Source organism: Chiloscyllium plagiosum, chromosome 32 (genome assembly GCF_004010195.1).
Source record: "Chiloscyllium plagiosum isolate BGI_BamShark_2017 chromosome 32, ASM401019v2, whole genome shotgun sequence".
NCBI lineage: Eukaryota > Metazoa > Chordata > Chondrichthyes > Orectolobiformes > Hemiscylliidae > Chiloscyllium > Chiloscyllium plagiosum.
The window spans coordinates 43,897,175-43,914,352 of NC_057741.1; the positions used below are offsets into that span (position 1 = coordinate 43,897,175).

The 17,178-nt window shown below is 42.5% G+C and overlaps 1 protein-coding gene across 1 annotated transcript in view; it reads left to right on the top strand.

Annotated features, from left to right (window-relative positions):
* Positions 1 to 17,178, top strand: part of hdc (histidine decarboxylase) — a 38,798-nt gene that overhangs the window by 14,401 nt on the left and 7,219 nt on the right. The window contains exons 6-10 of the mRNA XM_043674586.1: positions 420 to 563; positions 6,125 to 6,191; positions 8,262 to 8,424; positions 9,110 to 9,200; positions 14,108 to 14,206. Of these exons, the coding sequence (XP_043530521.1) occupies positions 420 to 563; positions 6,125 to 6,191; positions 8,262 to 8,424; positions 9,110 to 9,200; positions 14,108 to 14,206 (564 nt within the window). The remainder of the gene's footprint in view (positions 1 to 419; positions 564 to 6,124; positions 6,192 to 8,261; positions 8,425 to 9,109; positions 9,201 to 14,107; positions 14,207 to 17,178) is intronic.

Sequence of the window (17,178 nt, forward strand, 5' to 3'; positions counted from 1 at the left end):
GTTTGTTTTGTTGGGGGTGGTGTTATTGAGGTGGGTTATTTTTTGAGGGGGGTGTTTTTGAGGGGTGGGGGTGGTGATTTTGTTGGGGGTGGGTGGTGTTTTTGAGGGTGGGGGTGGTGTGGGTGTTTTCCCAGTGCACTGCCAGCAACCTGCCCTCAGCAGAAAGGCAGGGGTGGGGCTCCCCTCTTGCTGTAAACCTCAGCCCAGGGGAGGGTCTTGCTTTCCCCCATCTCCATGGAAATTGGTGAAATTTTGCACTCGCCATTCTCCAGGGGATTATTTCTTTGGGAATTAGTGTTCAGATCTGGGATTGATCCTGAATTAATTCTCAAGGATTTTGTCCTTCTTCCTAAACTGATCAAACAAGTTCCCAGACACTTGTCTCTAAAATGATCTTTCAATCCAATATGGTTTCTCAGGCTCATTCCTCTGTGGAGAAAGCTGGACTGATCACTTTTGTTAAAATTCGGTTCCTTGAAACTGATGAAGATTGGTCCCTTCGAGGTGAGACTCTGAAGCAAGCATTGGAAGAAGATAGAAGATTAGGACTTGTTCCATTCTTTGTAAGTCTCAGTAAGAACAACTTTCTTCTGAATGGAACGGGTTTTCATTCTGTCTCCTAGTATGGCTTTAATCAGCAGATTCTCCAGATTCTAATCTCTATCTTTCCCTGAAGCTGCCCCTGTCCAGTCTTCAGTGGAAAGAGGAGGAGCTGAGCTACTGCTGTGCACTTCCTTCAGTGAAACATCTGAGAAATCTTGTTAAGAAAACCAGCTCAGTCTTTGCTGAGTTTGGAACATGATTCTTACTCAGATTTAAGCGCACACTCGCTACATACTTTTTAGAATGAAAAGTCTCAGACCTGTAACATTTACTCGGTTTCTCTCTTCACAGATACTGCCTGGCCTGCTGAGCATTTCCATCAATTTCTGATTTTAATTTTGATTACGAGCATTCACAATATTAAAGTATTTTAATTGTAAATTTTCATTTTTTAAAAAAGAACAAAAGTCGAATTGTAATAAATACTGAGGAAAATTGAAGTTTGAATTCTATATATTTTGAAATAAATTTGAAATTGTCTTCAAGATATTGTTGAAATCTAGTGTGAAGGGCAATATTGGTTCACTGTGGCATCACTGTGGCATCACTGTGGCATCACTGAGTCTGAAGTCAACAGTTTATTGTCTGAACCAGATTCTGTGGTGCAGATGTATCTACATAAAAACATAAAAAATAGCCACAGAAACAGGGCGATCAGGCCTTGAGACTGCACCACCATTCAACATGTTCAAAGCTGATCATACAATTTCTGTATCCCACTCCCACTTGCTCTCCATAGCTCTTGATCCCTTTAGCCCCAAGGGCCATGTCCAGCTCCCTCCTGAATATATCTAATGAACTGGCCCCATGGCTTCCTGTGCGAGAGAGTTGTACAGGTTCACAGCTCTCTGAGTGAAGACATTCTTCCTCATAGCAGTCCTTAATGGCTTACCCGTTATTCTCAGACTGTGACCCCTAGTTCTGAACTTCCCCCAACATCGGGAACGCTCTTCCAATATCTAGTCTGTCCAGTCATAGAGTCATAGAGGCTTAGAGCTGTCCAGCACAGAAATAAACCCGTCGGTCCAACTCCTCCATGCCAAGCAGATATCCTAACCTAATCCAGTCACACTTGCCAGCATTTGGCCCATATCTCTCTAAATCCTTCCTATTCATATACCCACCCAGATGCCTTTTAAATGCCGTAATTGTACCAGCTTCCACTACTTCCTCTGGCAGCTCATTCCATACACGTACCACCCTCTGTTGACCCTTAGGTCTCTTTTATATCTTTCCCCTCTCACCTTAAACGTATGTCCTCTAGTTTTGGACTCACCTCCCCCAGGGAAAAGATTTTGTCTATTCACCCTATCCATGCCCCTCATGATTTTATAAACCTCTATAAGGTCACCCCTCAACCTCCGACGCTCCAGGGAAAACAACCCTAGCCTATTCACCCTCTCCAATTAGCACAAACCCTCCAACCCTGGCAACATTTTTGTAAATCTTTTTCTGAACTCTTTCAAGTCTCATAACATCCTTCCTACAGCAGGTAGATCAGAATTACACACAACATTCCAATAATGATCCAACCGATGTTCTGTACAGCCACAAATGACCTGACAACTCCTACACACCTACCAATAAAGGAAAGCATACCAAACGTTTTCTTCACTATCCTACCTACCTGTGACTCCATTTTCAAGGAACTATGAACCTGCACTCCAAAGACTCTTTGTTCAGAATCACTCCCCTTACCATTAAGTGTAAAACTCCTGCCCTGATTTGCCTTTCCAAAATGCAGCACCTCACATTTATCTAAATTAAACTCCATCTGACAATCCTTAGCCCATTGGCCCATCTGATCAAGGTCCCATTGTACTCTGAGGTAACCTTCTTCACTGTCCACTACACCTCCAGTTTTAGTGTCATCTGCAAACTTACTAACTATGCCGCCTATGCTCACTTCCAAATCATTTATATAAATGATAAAAAGTAGTGGACCCAGCATCAATCCTTGTGGCACTCCACTGGTCACAGGCCTCCAGTCTGAAAAGCAACCCTCTACCACCCTCTGTCTTCTACCATCGAGCCAGTTCTGTATCCAAATGTTCAGTTCTCCCTCTCTCTTATGTAATCTAAACTTGCTAACCAGTGTCCCGTGGGGAACCTTGTCGAATGCCTTACTGAAGTCCATATAGATCACGTCCACCGATCTGCCCATATCAATCCTCTTTGTTATTTTTTCAAAAAACTCGATCAAGTTCATGAGACATGATTTCCCACGCACAAAGCCATGCTGACTTTTCCTAATCAATCCTTGACATTCCAAATACATGTAAATCGTATTCCCTCCAACAACATGGCCAACACCGAGGTCAGGCTCACTGGTCTATAGTTCCCTGGCTTGTCCTTACCACCCTTAAACAGTGGCATTACGTTAGCCAACCTCCAGTCTTCCAGCACCTCACCTGTGACTATCGATGATACAAATATCTCAGCAAGAGGCCCAGCAATCATTTCCCTAACTTCCCACAGAGTTCTAGGTTACATCTGATCAGATCCTGTAGATTTATCCACTTTTGTGTTTTAAACCATTTAGCACCTCCTCCTCTAAAATATGGACATTTTTCAAGATGTCACCATCTATTTCCCTACATTCTATATCTTCCATGACCTTCTCTACTGTAAACACTGATACAAAATACACGTTTAGTATCTCCCCCATCTCTTGTCGTTCCACACATTGTCTGCCTTTGAGGGGCCCTATTCTCTCCCTACTTACCCTTTTGTCCTTAATGTATTTGTAAAAATCCTTTGGATTCTCCTTAACTCTATTTGCCAAAGTGATGTCATGTCCCCTTTTAACCTGCTGATTTCTCTCTTAAGTATACTCCAACTGCCTTTATACTCTTCTAAGAATTCACTCAATCTCTGCAGTCAATTGCTGACATATGCTTCCTTCTTTTTCTTGACCAACACCTCAATTTCTTTAATCATCCAGAATTCTCTATACCTACCAACCTTGCCCTTCATTCTAACAGGAATATACTTTCTCTGGACTCTCGTTATCTCATTTTTGAAGGCTTTTCATTTTCCAGCCATCCCTTTACCTGCAAACATCTGCCCCCAATCAGCTTTTGAAAGTTCTTGCCTAATATCATCAAAATTGGCCTTCAGCCCCATCAGAATTTAATGTTTCTATGAGATCCCTCCTCATTCTTCTAAATTCCAGCGTATACAAGCCCAGTCGATCCAGTCTTTTCTTATATGTCAGTCCTGCCATCCTGGGGATCAGTCTGGTGAGCCTTCACTGAACTCCCTCAATAGCAAGAGTGTCCCTCCTCAGACTAGGAGGCCAAAACTACACACAATACTCAAGGCGTGGCCTCACCAAGACCCTGGATAACTGCAGGGTGCCTCATCTTCTGCCTGGGAACCCTCCAACCACAAGGGATGAACTCAGATTTCTCCAGTTTCCTCATTTCCCCTCCCCCCACCTTGTCTCAGTCAAATCCCTCGAACTCAGCACCACCTTCCTAACCTGCAATCTTCTTCCTGACCTCTCCGCCCCCACCCCACTCCGGCCTATCACCCTCACCTTGACCTCCCTCCACCGCAATTCCACCCCCCTCCCCCAAGTCCCTCCTCCCTACCTTTTATCTTAGCCTGCTGGACACACTTTCCTCATTCCTGAAGAAGGGCTTATGCCCGAAACGTTGATTTTCCTGTTCCTTGGATGCTGCCTTTTCCAGCAACACATTTTCAGCTCTGCATAACTGCAGCAAGACATCCTTACTCTGATACTCCAATTCTCTCGTTATGAAGGCCAGCATGCCTTTAGCTTTCCTCACTGCCTGCTGCACCTACATACCAACCTTCAGTGACTGTTCCACCATGGCACCAAGGTCTTGTTGCCCCTCACCCTTTCCTAAACTGCCACCATTCAGATAATCTGCCTTCCTGTTTTTGTGACCAAAGTGGATAAGCTCACACTTATCCACATTGTATTGCATTTGCCAAATATTCACCCTGTCAGCCAGTCTGTCCAAGTTACGCTGCAGCCTCTTAGCATCTTCCTCACAGCACACCCTGCTCCCCAGCTTAGTTTTGGCTGAAAGTTTTGAGGTATTGCATTCAATTCCTTTATCCAAATCGTTAATGTATATTGTGAACAGCTGGGATCGCAGTACTGAACCCTGTGGTGTCCCACTCGTCACAACCTGCCACTCTGAAAAGGACCCATTTATTCAACACTCTGCTTCCTGTCTGCCAACCAGCTCTCTATCCACATCAATACATTATCTCTCATAACATTAGTTTTAATTTTGCTTACTAATCTCTTGTGTGGAACCTTGTCAAAAGCCTTTTGAAAGACCAAATACGGAACATCCATTGATTCACCCTTGTTCACTCGACTGGTCACATCCTCCAAAAATTCCAGAAGATTTGTCAAGCATATTTTCCCTTTAGTGAAATCCACGCTGATTTGGACTGATCCTGTCGCTGCTTTCCAAATGTTCAATTATTATATCTTTAATGATTGGCTCCAGCATTTTCCCCACCACGAGATGGCTAATCAGCTTAAAGTTTCCATTTTCTCTCTCCCTCCTTTTTAAAGGGTGGGGTTACATTAGCTACCCTCCAGTCCATTGAAACTCTTCCAGAGTTTATAGAATGCTGGAAAATTATCACCAAAACATCCGTTATTTCAATGGCCACTTTCTTAACTACTCTGGGATGCAGAGCATCAAACCCTGGGAATTTATTGGGTTTTAATCATATTAATTTCCCCAGTACCATTTCCTGACTGATAAGGATTACTTCAGTTCCTCCTTCATGCTTGACCCTCTGTCTCCTAGTATTTCCAGAAGTTTATTTGTGTGAAGTCTTAAGGAAGACAGATTCAAAGTATTCGATCAACTGGTCTGCTATTTCTTTGTTGTCGATTATAAATCCACCTGATTCTAAGGTGAAGTGACTTACATGACTTACACTACCACCTGATGAAGGAGCGTCGCTCCGAAAGCTAGTGCTTCCAATTAAACCTGTTGGACTATAACCTGGTGTTGTGTGATTTTTAACTTTGTACACCCCAGTCCAACACCGGCATCTCCGAATCATGACTTACATGTGTCTTCATGTATCCAGCAGATGGGGTCCAGTAACAAGGCAGACGGATCAGAAAACACAATAAAATATACCTGGAATTATTCAAGAAGCAGCTTCTCTGCTTTGTCCTGATAACAGCAACAAATCAACAGAGTACTTCATACCTTGTTTACTTTTCTTAATTCAATCATGGAATATGGGCATCGCTCACTAGACGAGCATTTATTCCTGATGAAGGGCTTTTGCCCAAAATGTCGATTTTACTGCTCCTCGGATGCTGCCTGAACTGCTGTGCTCTTCCAGCACCACTAATCCCGCATTTATTGCCCAGCTCAAATTGTCCAAAGGGCAGATGAGAGTCAGTCACATTGTTGTGAGTCTGAAGTCTCAAAATGCCTGTGGCATTGTATTAAAGAATGTTTGTGGTCTGTGGTTTCTCTTGCCTGATACAATCTGTCCTGTGTTTTAGGTCTGCGCTACACTTGGCACGACTGCTGTGTGTGCCTTTGACTGTTTGTGTGAACTGGGACCTATTTGTAAGTTGCAGTTTATAGAATTATTTCTGGACCACAGTCTTACAGCTTTTTCCTCTCTTGAATGATTTGAGATATGATCGTGGTTGAGCTGTCGGATGAATGGTTACAGGGGTTTCTGAGAATGTCCTTGAAACTTTTCTCTCTCCCTGTTGTACAGAGACATCATCTGGAATTCACAGAGAGGGAAGTGGTTCCACAATCAGAGCCTGGGTCCTGAGGATCATCCTCCAGCCTCACCCCACTCCAGGCTCTGAGGACCAGTCCCTGGCTCAGCCCATCTCTTGGGGGAACAGAATGAAACAGACAAGCTGCACAATGGACATTGAAGCAAGGAGAAGGTTCACTTTGTGAAAGCCGAACCCAGCTCAATGTTTGAACAGTGACTTGTACTTTAATATCCACACTGCGTTAACTAGTAGAGCAATCTGTGTGTTTAGAGCATAGAACATAGAAAAGTATAGCACAGAACAGGCCCTTTGGCCCACGATGTTGTGCCGAGGATTAATCCTAATGTGAAATATAGTAATAACCTACCCACCCCTGAACTCTCTGCTATCCATGTGCATGTCCAACAGTCGCTTAAATGTCCCCAATGACTCTGCTTCCCCAATGACACCACCACAGCTGGCAACGCATTCCATGTATTCACAACTCTCTGCGTAAAGAACCTTCCTCTGACGTCTCCTTTATACCTGCCTCCTAATATCTTCAAACTATGACTCCTCGTACCAGTCAATCCTGCCCTGGGGAAAAGTCTCTGACTGTTGACTCTATCTATTCCTCTCATTATTTTGTACACCTCGATCAGGTCTCCTCTCTTCCTCCTTCTCTCCAGAGAGAAAAGCCCGAGCTTATTCAACCTTTCTTCATAAGGCAAGCCCTCCAGTCCAGGCAGCATCCTGGTAAACCTTCTTTGCACCCCCTCCAAAGCCTCTGTATCTTTCCTATAGTAGGGTGACCAGAACTGGACACAATATTCCAAGTGTGGTCTCACCAGGGACTTGTAGAGCTGCAGCAAAACCTTGCGGCTCTTAAACTCGATCCCCCTGTTAATGAAAGCCAAAACACTATATGCTTTCTTAACAACCCTATCCACTTGGGTGGCAACTTTGAGGGATCTATGTACTTGTACACCCAGATCCCTCTGTTCCTCCACACTGCCAAGAATCCTGTCTTTAATCCTATATTCAGCATTCGAGTTCAACCTTCCAAAATGCATCACTTCACATTTATCCAGATTGAACTCCATCTGCCATTTCTCAGTCCAGCTCTGCATCCTGTCTATGTCATGCTGCAGCCTACAGTAGCCCTCGATACTATCGATGACACCTCCAACCTTTGTGTCATCTGCAAATTTACTAACCCACCCCTCGACCTCCTCATCCAAGTCATTTATAAAAAACTACAAAGAGCAGAGGCCCAAGTACAGAGCCCTGTGGGACCCCACTCAACACTGACCTCCAGGCAGAATACTTTCCATCTACAACCACTCCCTGCCTTCTGTAGCCAGCCCAATTCTGAATCCAGATAGACAAATATCCCAGTATCCCATACTTCCTGACTTTATGAATCAGCCCACCATGGGGAACCCTATCAAATGCCTTGCTGAAGTCCATATACACCACATCCACTGTTTGACCTTTGTTGACCTGTCTTGACACCTCCTCAAAAAACTCAATAAGATTTGTGAGGCATGACCTGACCTCAGGCCAGAGTCTACACTAACCCCCAAAAGGATTTAGTAAACATCTTGCAAAGAATCAATGCATCTTCTAAAAAGTATTTCTGAAAAATATGTCATTTAGATTCAGCTCAGAATTTGGTGTGTGTCTGAGACTGGGGTCAGTTATAGGCTACTCGCCTGCTCTAGCAAGTTTGTTTGCAGTTCCAAATATTTGAGGTTTTAGGATTTGAAGTTTCTGACACAGGAAACTCCAGGTGCCTTCATAAATATACTGACCAGAGCCCTGAGCAGTTCAGTGAACTTTAGCCAATTGCAATGTTGTGTAAAACAATTGGATGGTTTCCACATGGAGAATTCAGAATGTTTTTGTTGCTGTGGCTGTCTAGGTGCCAGTGAGGGACTGTGGCTTCACATCGATGCAGCATATGCTGGATCTGCCTTCCTGTGTCCTGAGTTTCGGAATTTCCTGACGGGTATTGAATATGCAGATTCCTTCGTCTTTAACCCTTCCAAGTGGATGATGGTTCACTTTGACTGTACGGTGTTTTGGTAAGTGATGCTGATGAGACTGAAGCCACCCTGTGACAGACATGTCTTACAGCAGACAGGCCATTCCCTTCCAAATCCACTCCACTATTCAACATGAGCACGATCTCCTGTTTCAATCCAACTTCCCAAACTATCCCCATGTATCTTGATGTCAGAATCTATGGATTTCTGTCTTCACTATTAGTCAAACATCACGCATTTAATATTCAACCTGTAGAATAATGGAATATACAAAGGATGATTTAACTGGTGGTGTTATTCTGGCAAAAAGGAGAGAAATGAGAGACTTTGAATAAAGAGGGAGGTTTCGACATGACATGAGAGTACTCCTGTCACATATAGATGCAGGTCTGTGTGTCAATGCAGGTGAAAGCGAGGGAGCCTTACTCCAGGATAAAGATGAACTAGGACTGAGATTCCAAGACAGGTAGTAGCCTAATGATAGAAGCCAATCTCTAAGTGTCTGTGTAGACTTGCAAAGGCACAGCATCTGAGAACACTAGCAGTGGGGTCAGCATCAAATAAAAACTGCTTCATTTGAACTGAAATGAAGTTCTTGGAACTTTAAAATCTTTAAACTGTTTGTTCCCTCCGGCCTTGTTGTACCTAAACATATTTGATTTGCTGTTTGCAGCTCAGAGAGCTGCAATTTGCTAATTATCTGACTGAAGTTTCTCATTCACAGGGTGAAAGACAAGTGGAAACTGCAGGAAACCTTCAGCGTTAATCCTGTGTATCTCCAACATGCCAACTCTGGAGCAACTACTGACTTCATGGTGAGCTATTGGTTTCCAATGTCACACTCTGTATGATTAGCAGAGAGGCGAATGTGAGGACTGCAGATACTGGAGATCAGAGTCAAGATTAGAGTGGTGCTGGAAAAGCACAGCAGGTCAGGCAGCATCCGAGGAGCAGGACAATCGACGTTTTGGGCAGAAGCCCTTCATCAGGACACATCAATTTTCCATGATCAGCAGAGAGCTGGGAATAGAAAGGACCTGGAGAAAAGGAATTTGGCTTGGACCCAGAATCATTGCTGAGATGATAGTTGTGTTGGTTAATAAGGTCAGGCTCCAGCTTGTAGATGCTGAGGGTCAACTTCCAAATACATGTTAGTGACAATAAGACTCAACACAAATTGACCAACTCTTGGGGAAATAAGGCAGGGCAGGTGAAACAAGTTATCAGAGGGAGAGCACTTTTGGGTCAGTGACCATAATTCTATTAGTTTTAAAATAGTGATGGAAAAGGATAGACCAGATCTAACAGCTGAAGTTCTAAATTGGAGGAAGGCTAATTTGATGGTATTAGGCAAGAACTTTCAAAATCTGATTGGGTGCAGATGTTCGCAGGTAAAGGGACGGCTGGAAAATGGGAAAGCCTTCAGGAATGAGGTAACGAGAATCCAGAGAAAGTATATTCTTGTTTGGGTGAAAGGAAAGGCTGGTAGGTATAGGGAATGTTGGATGACTAAAGAAATTGAGGGTTTGGTTCAGAAAAAGAAGGAAGCATATGTCAGGTATAGACAGGATAGATCGAATGAATCCTCAGAAGAGTATAAAGGCTGTTGGAGTACATAAGAGGGAAATCAGGAGGGGAAAAGGGGACATGAGATAGCTTTGGCAAATAGGGTTAAGGAGAATCCAAAGGATTTTCACAAATACATTAAGGACAAAAGGGTAACTAGGGAGAGAATAGGGGCCCTCAAAGATCAGCAAGGCGGCCTTTGTGTAGAGCTGAAGGAGATGCGGTAGATACTAAATGAATATTTTGTATCAGTATTTACTGTGGAAAAGGACATGGAAAATATAGAATGTAGGGAAATAGATGGTGACATCTTGCAAAATGTCCAGATTACAGAGGAGGAAGTGCTGGATGTCTTGAAACGCATAAAGGTGGATAAATCCCCAGGACCTGATCAGGTGTACCCGAGAACTCTGTGGGAAGCTAGAGAAGTGATTGCTGGGCTTCTTGCTGAGATATTTGTATCATCGATAGTCACAGGTGAGGTGCCGGAAGACTTGAGGTTGGCTAACGTGCCACTGTTTAAGAACGGCGGTAAAGACAAGCCAGGGAACTACAGACCAGTGAGCCTGACCTCGGTGGTGGGCAAGTTGTTGGAGGGAATCCTGAGGGACAGGATTTACATGTATTTGGAAAGGCAAGGACTGATCCGGGATAGTCAACATGGCTTTGTGTGTGGGAAATCATGTCTCACAAACTTGATTGAATTTTTTGAAGAAATAACAGAGGATTCATGAGGGCAGAGCAGTAAATGTGATCTATATAGACTAAAGTAAGGCTTCGACAAGGTTTCCCATTGAAGACTCGTTAGCAAGGTTAAATCTCAGGGAATACAAGGAGAACTAGCCATTTGGATACAGAACTGGCTCAAAGGTAGAAGACAGAGGGTGGTGGTGGAGGGATGTTTTTCAGACCTGAGGCCTGTGACCAGTGGAGTGCCACAAGGATCAGTGCTGGGTCCTCTACTTTTCGTTATTAATATAAATGATTTGGATGTGAGCATAAGAGGTATAATTAGTAAATTTGCAGATGACACCAAAATTGGAGGTGTAGTGGACAGCAAAGAGGGTTACCTCAGATTACAATGGGATCTTGACCAGATGGGCCAATAGGCTGAGAAGTGGCAGATCGAGTTTAATTTAGATAAGCCTGAGATGCTGCATTTTGGGAAAGCAAATCTTAGCAGGACTTATACACTTAATGGTAAGGTCCTAGGGAGTGTTGCTGAACAAAGAGACCTTGGAGTGCAGGTTCATAGCTCCTTGAAAATGGAGTCGCAGGTAGATAGGATAGTGAAGAAGGCGTTTGGTATGCTTTCCTTTATTGGTCAGAGTATTGAGTACAGGAGTTGGGAGGTCATGTTGCGGCTGTACAGGACATTGGTTCGGCCATTGTTGGAATATTGTGTACAATTCTGGTTTCCTTCCTATTGGAAGGATGTTGTGAAACTTGTAAGGATTGAGAAAAGATTTACAAGGATGTTGCCAGGGTTGGAGGATTTGAGCTACAGGGAGAGGCTGAACAGGCTGGGGCTATTTTCTGTGGAGCGTCAGAGGCTGAGAGGCGACCTTATAGAGATTTATACAATCATGAGGGACATGGATAGGATAAATAGACAAAATCTCTTCCCTGGGGTGGGGGAGTTCAGGTATAGGTTTAGTGTGAGAGGGTAACGATATAAAAGAGACCTAAGGGGCAACTTTTTCATGCAGAGGGTGGTATGTGTATGGAATGAGCTGCCAGAGGATGTGGTAGAGTCTAGTACGATTGCAATATTTTAAAGGCATCTGGATAGTTATATGAATAGGAAGGGTTTGGAGGGATATGGGCCGGGTGCTGGCAGGTGGGACTAGATTGGGTTGGGATATCTGATCGGTGTGGACGGGTTAGACTGAAGCGTCTGTTTCTGTGTTGTACATCTCTATGACTAACTACAAAATCAACAATAATTTATGACAGTTTCAGGAAACTTTGAGAGAATATTTAGCAGGCCGAAGGGATCTTAGGCTTCTTAAATTGAGGCACTGAACATTGAGTGCACAAATCATGCTGTACCTTTGTAAAGCTCTGGTTCAACCCAAGTATAAAATAATGTGCCTAATTCTGGTCACCACACTTCATGAAGATGGAAAAGTCCTTGAGAGGTTTACCAGAATCATTTCAGGGGTGAGGGATTTTAATGATGAGGTTGGTTTGGAGAAGCTGGTGTTGTGTACCTTGGAGTAAAGGAGATGAAGCAGGAGATTTTGTACAAGGTGCAGAAGATTAATTTGGCAACTAGATCAGAAGAAAGAGATCTGGTGCTGTTGACTGATAGAACAAAGGTGGGGTGGGGAGACAGACTAAGCATTTTGGGAAAATGATGAGGCATGGTTTGTCACAAAGAGGGTTTTTTGTAACACAACAACAGGTTTTGGCGTGGAACTCTCAGTCTATGACAGAGCTGACAGCAGAAACAGTTTCTATAGGAAATTGACCGAGTGAATGAGGGAAATGTACTTGAATGAGGGAGAGAGTGGGGCATTGGAACTGACTGGGTTCTCAGTGGAGACCTGCAAGGACTTGATGGGCTAGCCGGCCTCCCGTCATGCTGTAAATGACACTGCTTCTGTGGTAGGAATCCAAAATAAAAACCTGTCATGGTTGTGGGTGAGTTCGCTAAGCTGGGAAGTTGATTTGCAGATGTTTTGTCCCCTGTCTCAGTGACATCTTCAGAGATTTGGAGCCTCCTGTGATGGGCTGCGTGTACTGTGTCTTCTGGAATTTATTTGGTTCCATTTCGGCTGCTTCCAGTTGCCGGTTCTGGGTGCTCTGCCGGTATATTCGGTCTAGGTCTATGTGCCTGTTGATGGAGTCCATGGCTGAGTGCTAGGCTTCTAGATCTAGAAGACACAGTACAGCAGTGAGATCCAAAGCACTGAAGGTGTCATCTAGACAAGGGACAAAACGCTTGCAAATCAACTTCCCAGCTCAGCGAACATACCCACAACCACAACAAATCAGCACCCGAGCAACAAATCTTTAATCAAACCTTAAAAATAAAAACCTTTTATAAACCTAATTGTACCTGCCTCCACCACTTCCTCTGTCAGATCATCTTTTAAAGATATAAAAGAGACCTAAGGGGTAACTTTTTCACACAGAGGGTGATGTGGGTATGGAATGAGCTGCCAGAAGAAGTGGTGGAGGCTGGTACAATTACAGTATTTAAGAGGCATCTGGATGGGTATTTAATAGGAAGGGTTTAGAGAGATATGGGCAAATGGGACTAGATTAATTTAAGATATCAGCATGGACAACTTGGACCAAAGGATCTGTTTCCATGCTGTACATCTTTATGACTGGCTGTCATTTCTTGGTCTCTGCTATTAACCACTAAAGTGTAGTTCCAAGGCCCTGCGCAGGAGGTTCTGAAAGTTTGATTTCACCTGGTCATCAAGGTTAATGAGTGTGACACTAATCTCCAACTAGGGAAGGGCCATTCTCAAAAATCAGTGAGGATGGTGGTCAGCCCAGCCAGAGACAGGACAGACCAAGGGTAATCAACTCAACATCTTCACCTTGTTTGACATCTCTTGCTGCTACTAACAGTCTAAAAGATTCTAGTCAAAAGTCATTAAAATCTGAAATGTTAACTGTTTCTCTTGTCACAAATACTGCCAGACTTGCTGAATTTCTCCAGCATTCATTGAACCAATGCTGAGTCAGTCACTGATTACTGTGGCACAACTTGTACGGAGATTTTATGGTTGGGGATTCAATGATTGAATCAATCACAGTATTAATTATTGTAAAAAATATTTAAGTTACGGATTTAACTTGTAATGAAAGACAATCTGTCTTGGTTTTGAAGTTTCTGTGGTTACCTGCAGCTTTCACCCAAGTGCTCATCTGACAATCAACACTTTTGGAATTGTCTTTCCCGTATCCTGCCTGTGCACGTAACCCTCTGACAGAGCCTAAGCGACATTCACCATCTGACAGAAATGTTATCAGAAAGTTACCAAATCTGACTAGGCTACTGTTGATGGTGAACAGAGACAATTCTGTAACTTGTTAGAATGTAAGATGTTTCTGACAAAGACAGTGCAGGGATTTATTTGAAGATATGATTTTCTTGTTGACAGGACTCTCTCTCTCTCTCTCTCTCTCTCCACAGCACTGGCAAATCCCTCTGAGCCGTAGATTCAGATCTGTAAAGCTCTGGTTTGTTATTCGCTCTTTTGGTGTGAAGAAACTCCAGGAACATATCAGACATGTAAGTGTTGAGTGTATTATTTGTTTAAATATTTGTTACAGATGTAGTTGATTGGTCTTTGTGTGGGAGAGTGCTATAGGCTGAATGTGGGCTCTTATCAACAGAACTGCAAATTGGCTATAAGCCAGATAACATCACTCCATTTCTCTGAGCCGGATTTACATCAGAATTTCAAAACAAAGGTTCCCTTTGCTACTTGTCGTGCATTTTAATTACTCTACAGGTCTTTTCCCAACCCATCCCACATAAAACAATAAGAAGAAACACTGATTCTATTGCATGTTCAATCAGCCAGTTGAGCTGAAAACTGAAACAGAATATTTTAGGGAAGTAATTGAAATGGCAGAAAGAAAAGCTCAACGAACACAGAAGCTGATCTTTCACACTCAGCATGTTGCTGCAATTTGGCCTGAGCTCAGGAATAAGAAGGTTTAATGACATGTTTGGTGTAATTTATAGACTGCTGGCTAGTGGGAAGGAAATAGAGGAACAGAGCTGCAAGGAAACTGCAGAGGCATAAACATCACAAAGCAGTTGTTATGGGGTACTTTAATGATCCGTATGCATACCAGGATGGTGGTCATGCAAGGAGCTGTGATTGTGTTCAGGAGAACAAAATACAATGGTGTGTCTAGTTCAATAAGCAAGGATGCACTGCTAGACCTCATTCTCAGGAAATACAAGGGTGAAGTGGATCATATGACAGTAGGGGATTTTTACAGGACAATAATCTTTGTATCATAATGGCAGTAGAAAATGATATTGGTTAACAAAGAGTAAGAAAGTCAAGTGTTGGAGAGTAGATTTCAATGGGGCAAGAACAGCAAGACAGACTGAAACTGAAGGTGGACAGGATAAACAGTCATTGAACAATGGCAAGTTTCAAGACAAAGAGACAGATGGGGCATAGTCAGGGAATATTTCACCAAAAGGGGAACAAACAAATCCAGATGCCCCTGGGTGAAAAAAGCAACAGAAGTTTTTTTAAAAAGTGTGCTTATGACAGGTGTCTGGAAGTAAACAGAGTTGGAAACAAAGCTGGACACAGAAGGTTCAGAGATAAATGAAAAAGAAAATACTAGAAGAAAAATAAAAACATAGACAGCTCTCATGAAAAAGAAATCCCAGTGCACATCAATAGTGAAAGGTTAGCCAAAGGAGTACAGCCAATTAGGGACCGGAAAGGGGATTTCTTCGTGAAGGCAAGGGGCCTGGCTGAGGTTTCAATGCTGCCTTTAGCAGTGAAGCAGGTGCTGTCAAGGCCGTAGCAACAGAAGAGGAAACTCAGTCACTGGAAGGGTTTAAGAATGATAAAAAGGAGGTAATTGGCTAACCAGTGCATTTAAAGATGAAGCACCAGGTCTGGCTGAGCTGCATCCAACAATATTGAAGGAAGTAAGATGAGAATTGTTTTCAGTGTACAGTATTTCAGTCTTCCTTGGAATTGGGCTAGATACCAGTGGATTGGAGATTGGAAAATGTGGACTGATTAAGAAAAGTCAGCATGGATTTGTTAAGGGAAAATCATGTCTAACTTGCAGGAGTTTTTTGAAGATGTAACAAAGAGGGATGATGAGGGGATTGTGCCAATGTGATATACATGGATTTCTAGAAGACATTTGATACATTTTCCCAAATTATACTGATTATACAGACATGTTCTGCATAATTATGTGCCCATGTTGTGTATAATTATGTGCCCATGTTGTGTATAATTATGTGCCAATGTTGTGTATAATTATGTGCCCATGTTCTGCATAATTATGTGCCCATGTTGTGTATAATTATGTGCCAATGTTGTGTATAATTATGTGCCCATGTTGTGTATAATTATGCTCCCATTCACTTAACATTTGTTGTCTCCCTTTGTCCTCTCCATAACTTACTTTCCTGCCAATCTTTGTATCATCAGCAAATGGAGCAATTGTACCTTCTGTCCCCTCAATGACCCATTTATGCCTATTCTCTGCTTCCTGTTAGTCAGGCAATCTACTATCTATTCCAATACATAAGCACTACACCATGAGCTTTTATTTTCTGCAATAACCTTTTCGTGTGGTGACATTATGTACTTTTCACTGTACTCCTGTAATTGAGTGCAAGTGACAACAAAGCCTAAATCTAAAATCTAAACTATGTGGCGCCTTATCAAATGTCTTCTTGAAATCTAAATTAAGCACATCCACTAGTTCCCCTTTACCCACTGCACATTACTTTCTAGAAGAACTCCAACCAAGTGATTCATGAAAAATCTTTTTAATGCTTTCCCTCTGACAGATGTTAAACTAACTGGACCGTAGTTTCCTGCTATCTGTCTCTCATTTTCAATAACGGAATTATATTATTTTCCAATTAAAATAGATTCTTCCTGAACTTATGGAGTTTTGGAAAATTAGAATCAAATCATCAAATTAGTCACTGACCACTTCTTTTAAGACCCTTGGATGAGCTCCATCAGACTCAGCGCACAGCTCAGTGTTACTTTTCTTTTTTTTTATAGATATTTTTATTAGAAATTTAACATTTTTACAAGTTTACAAAAATAAACAAAACTCTCAGATATAAACATTGATATACAATTAGCTCAAATATACAATAACCAAAATTTGACAAAAAAATAAAAAAAAACAAAACAAAAAAAAAGACGAAAAGAAAAAAAAAACACAAACAAACAAAACTCAACTATCTACTAATCTAACCTACAACTAACCAGGGTGTATATTTAAGTCTCTTACATGCTCGGGATGTGTTAACATCAGATATGATAAAACCCATATTCGTGCGGGATTCCTCCCCCGAGGGGCCGCGGACCAGCCAGGTCTGTAGTCCCAATTAAATAAAAGCCCTTGTTAGGATAGCCGAAATATCTGTATTTATGTAATTCAAAAAGGGCTGCCATATTTTATAAAATAATTCGGTCTTTCGGTGCACCATATTTGTAAGGAAGTCAAGGGAAATACATTCCATAATTA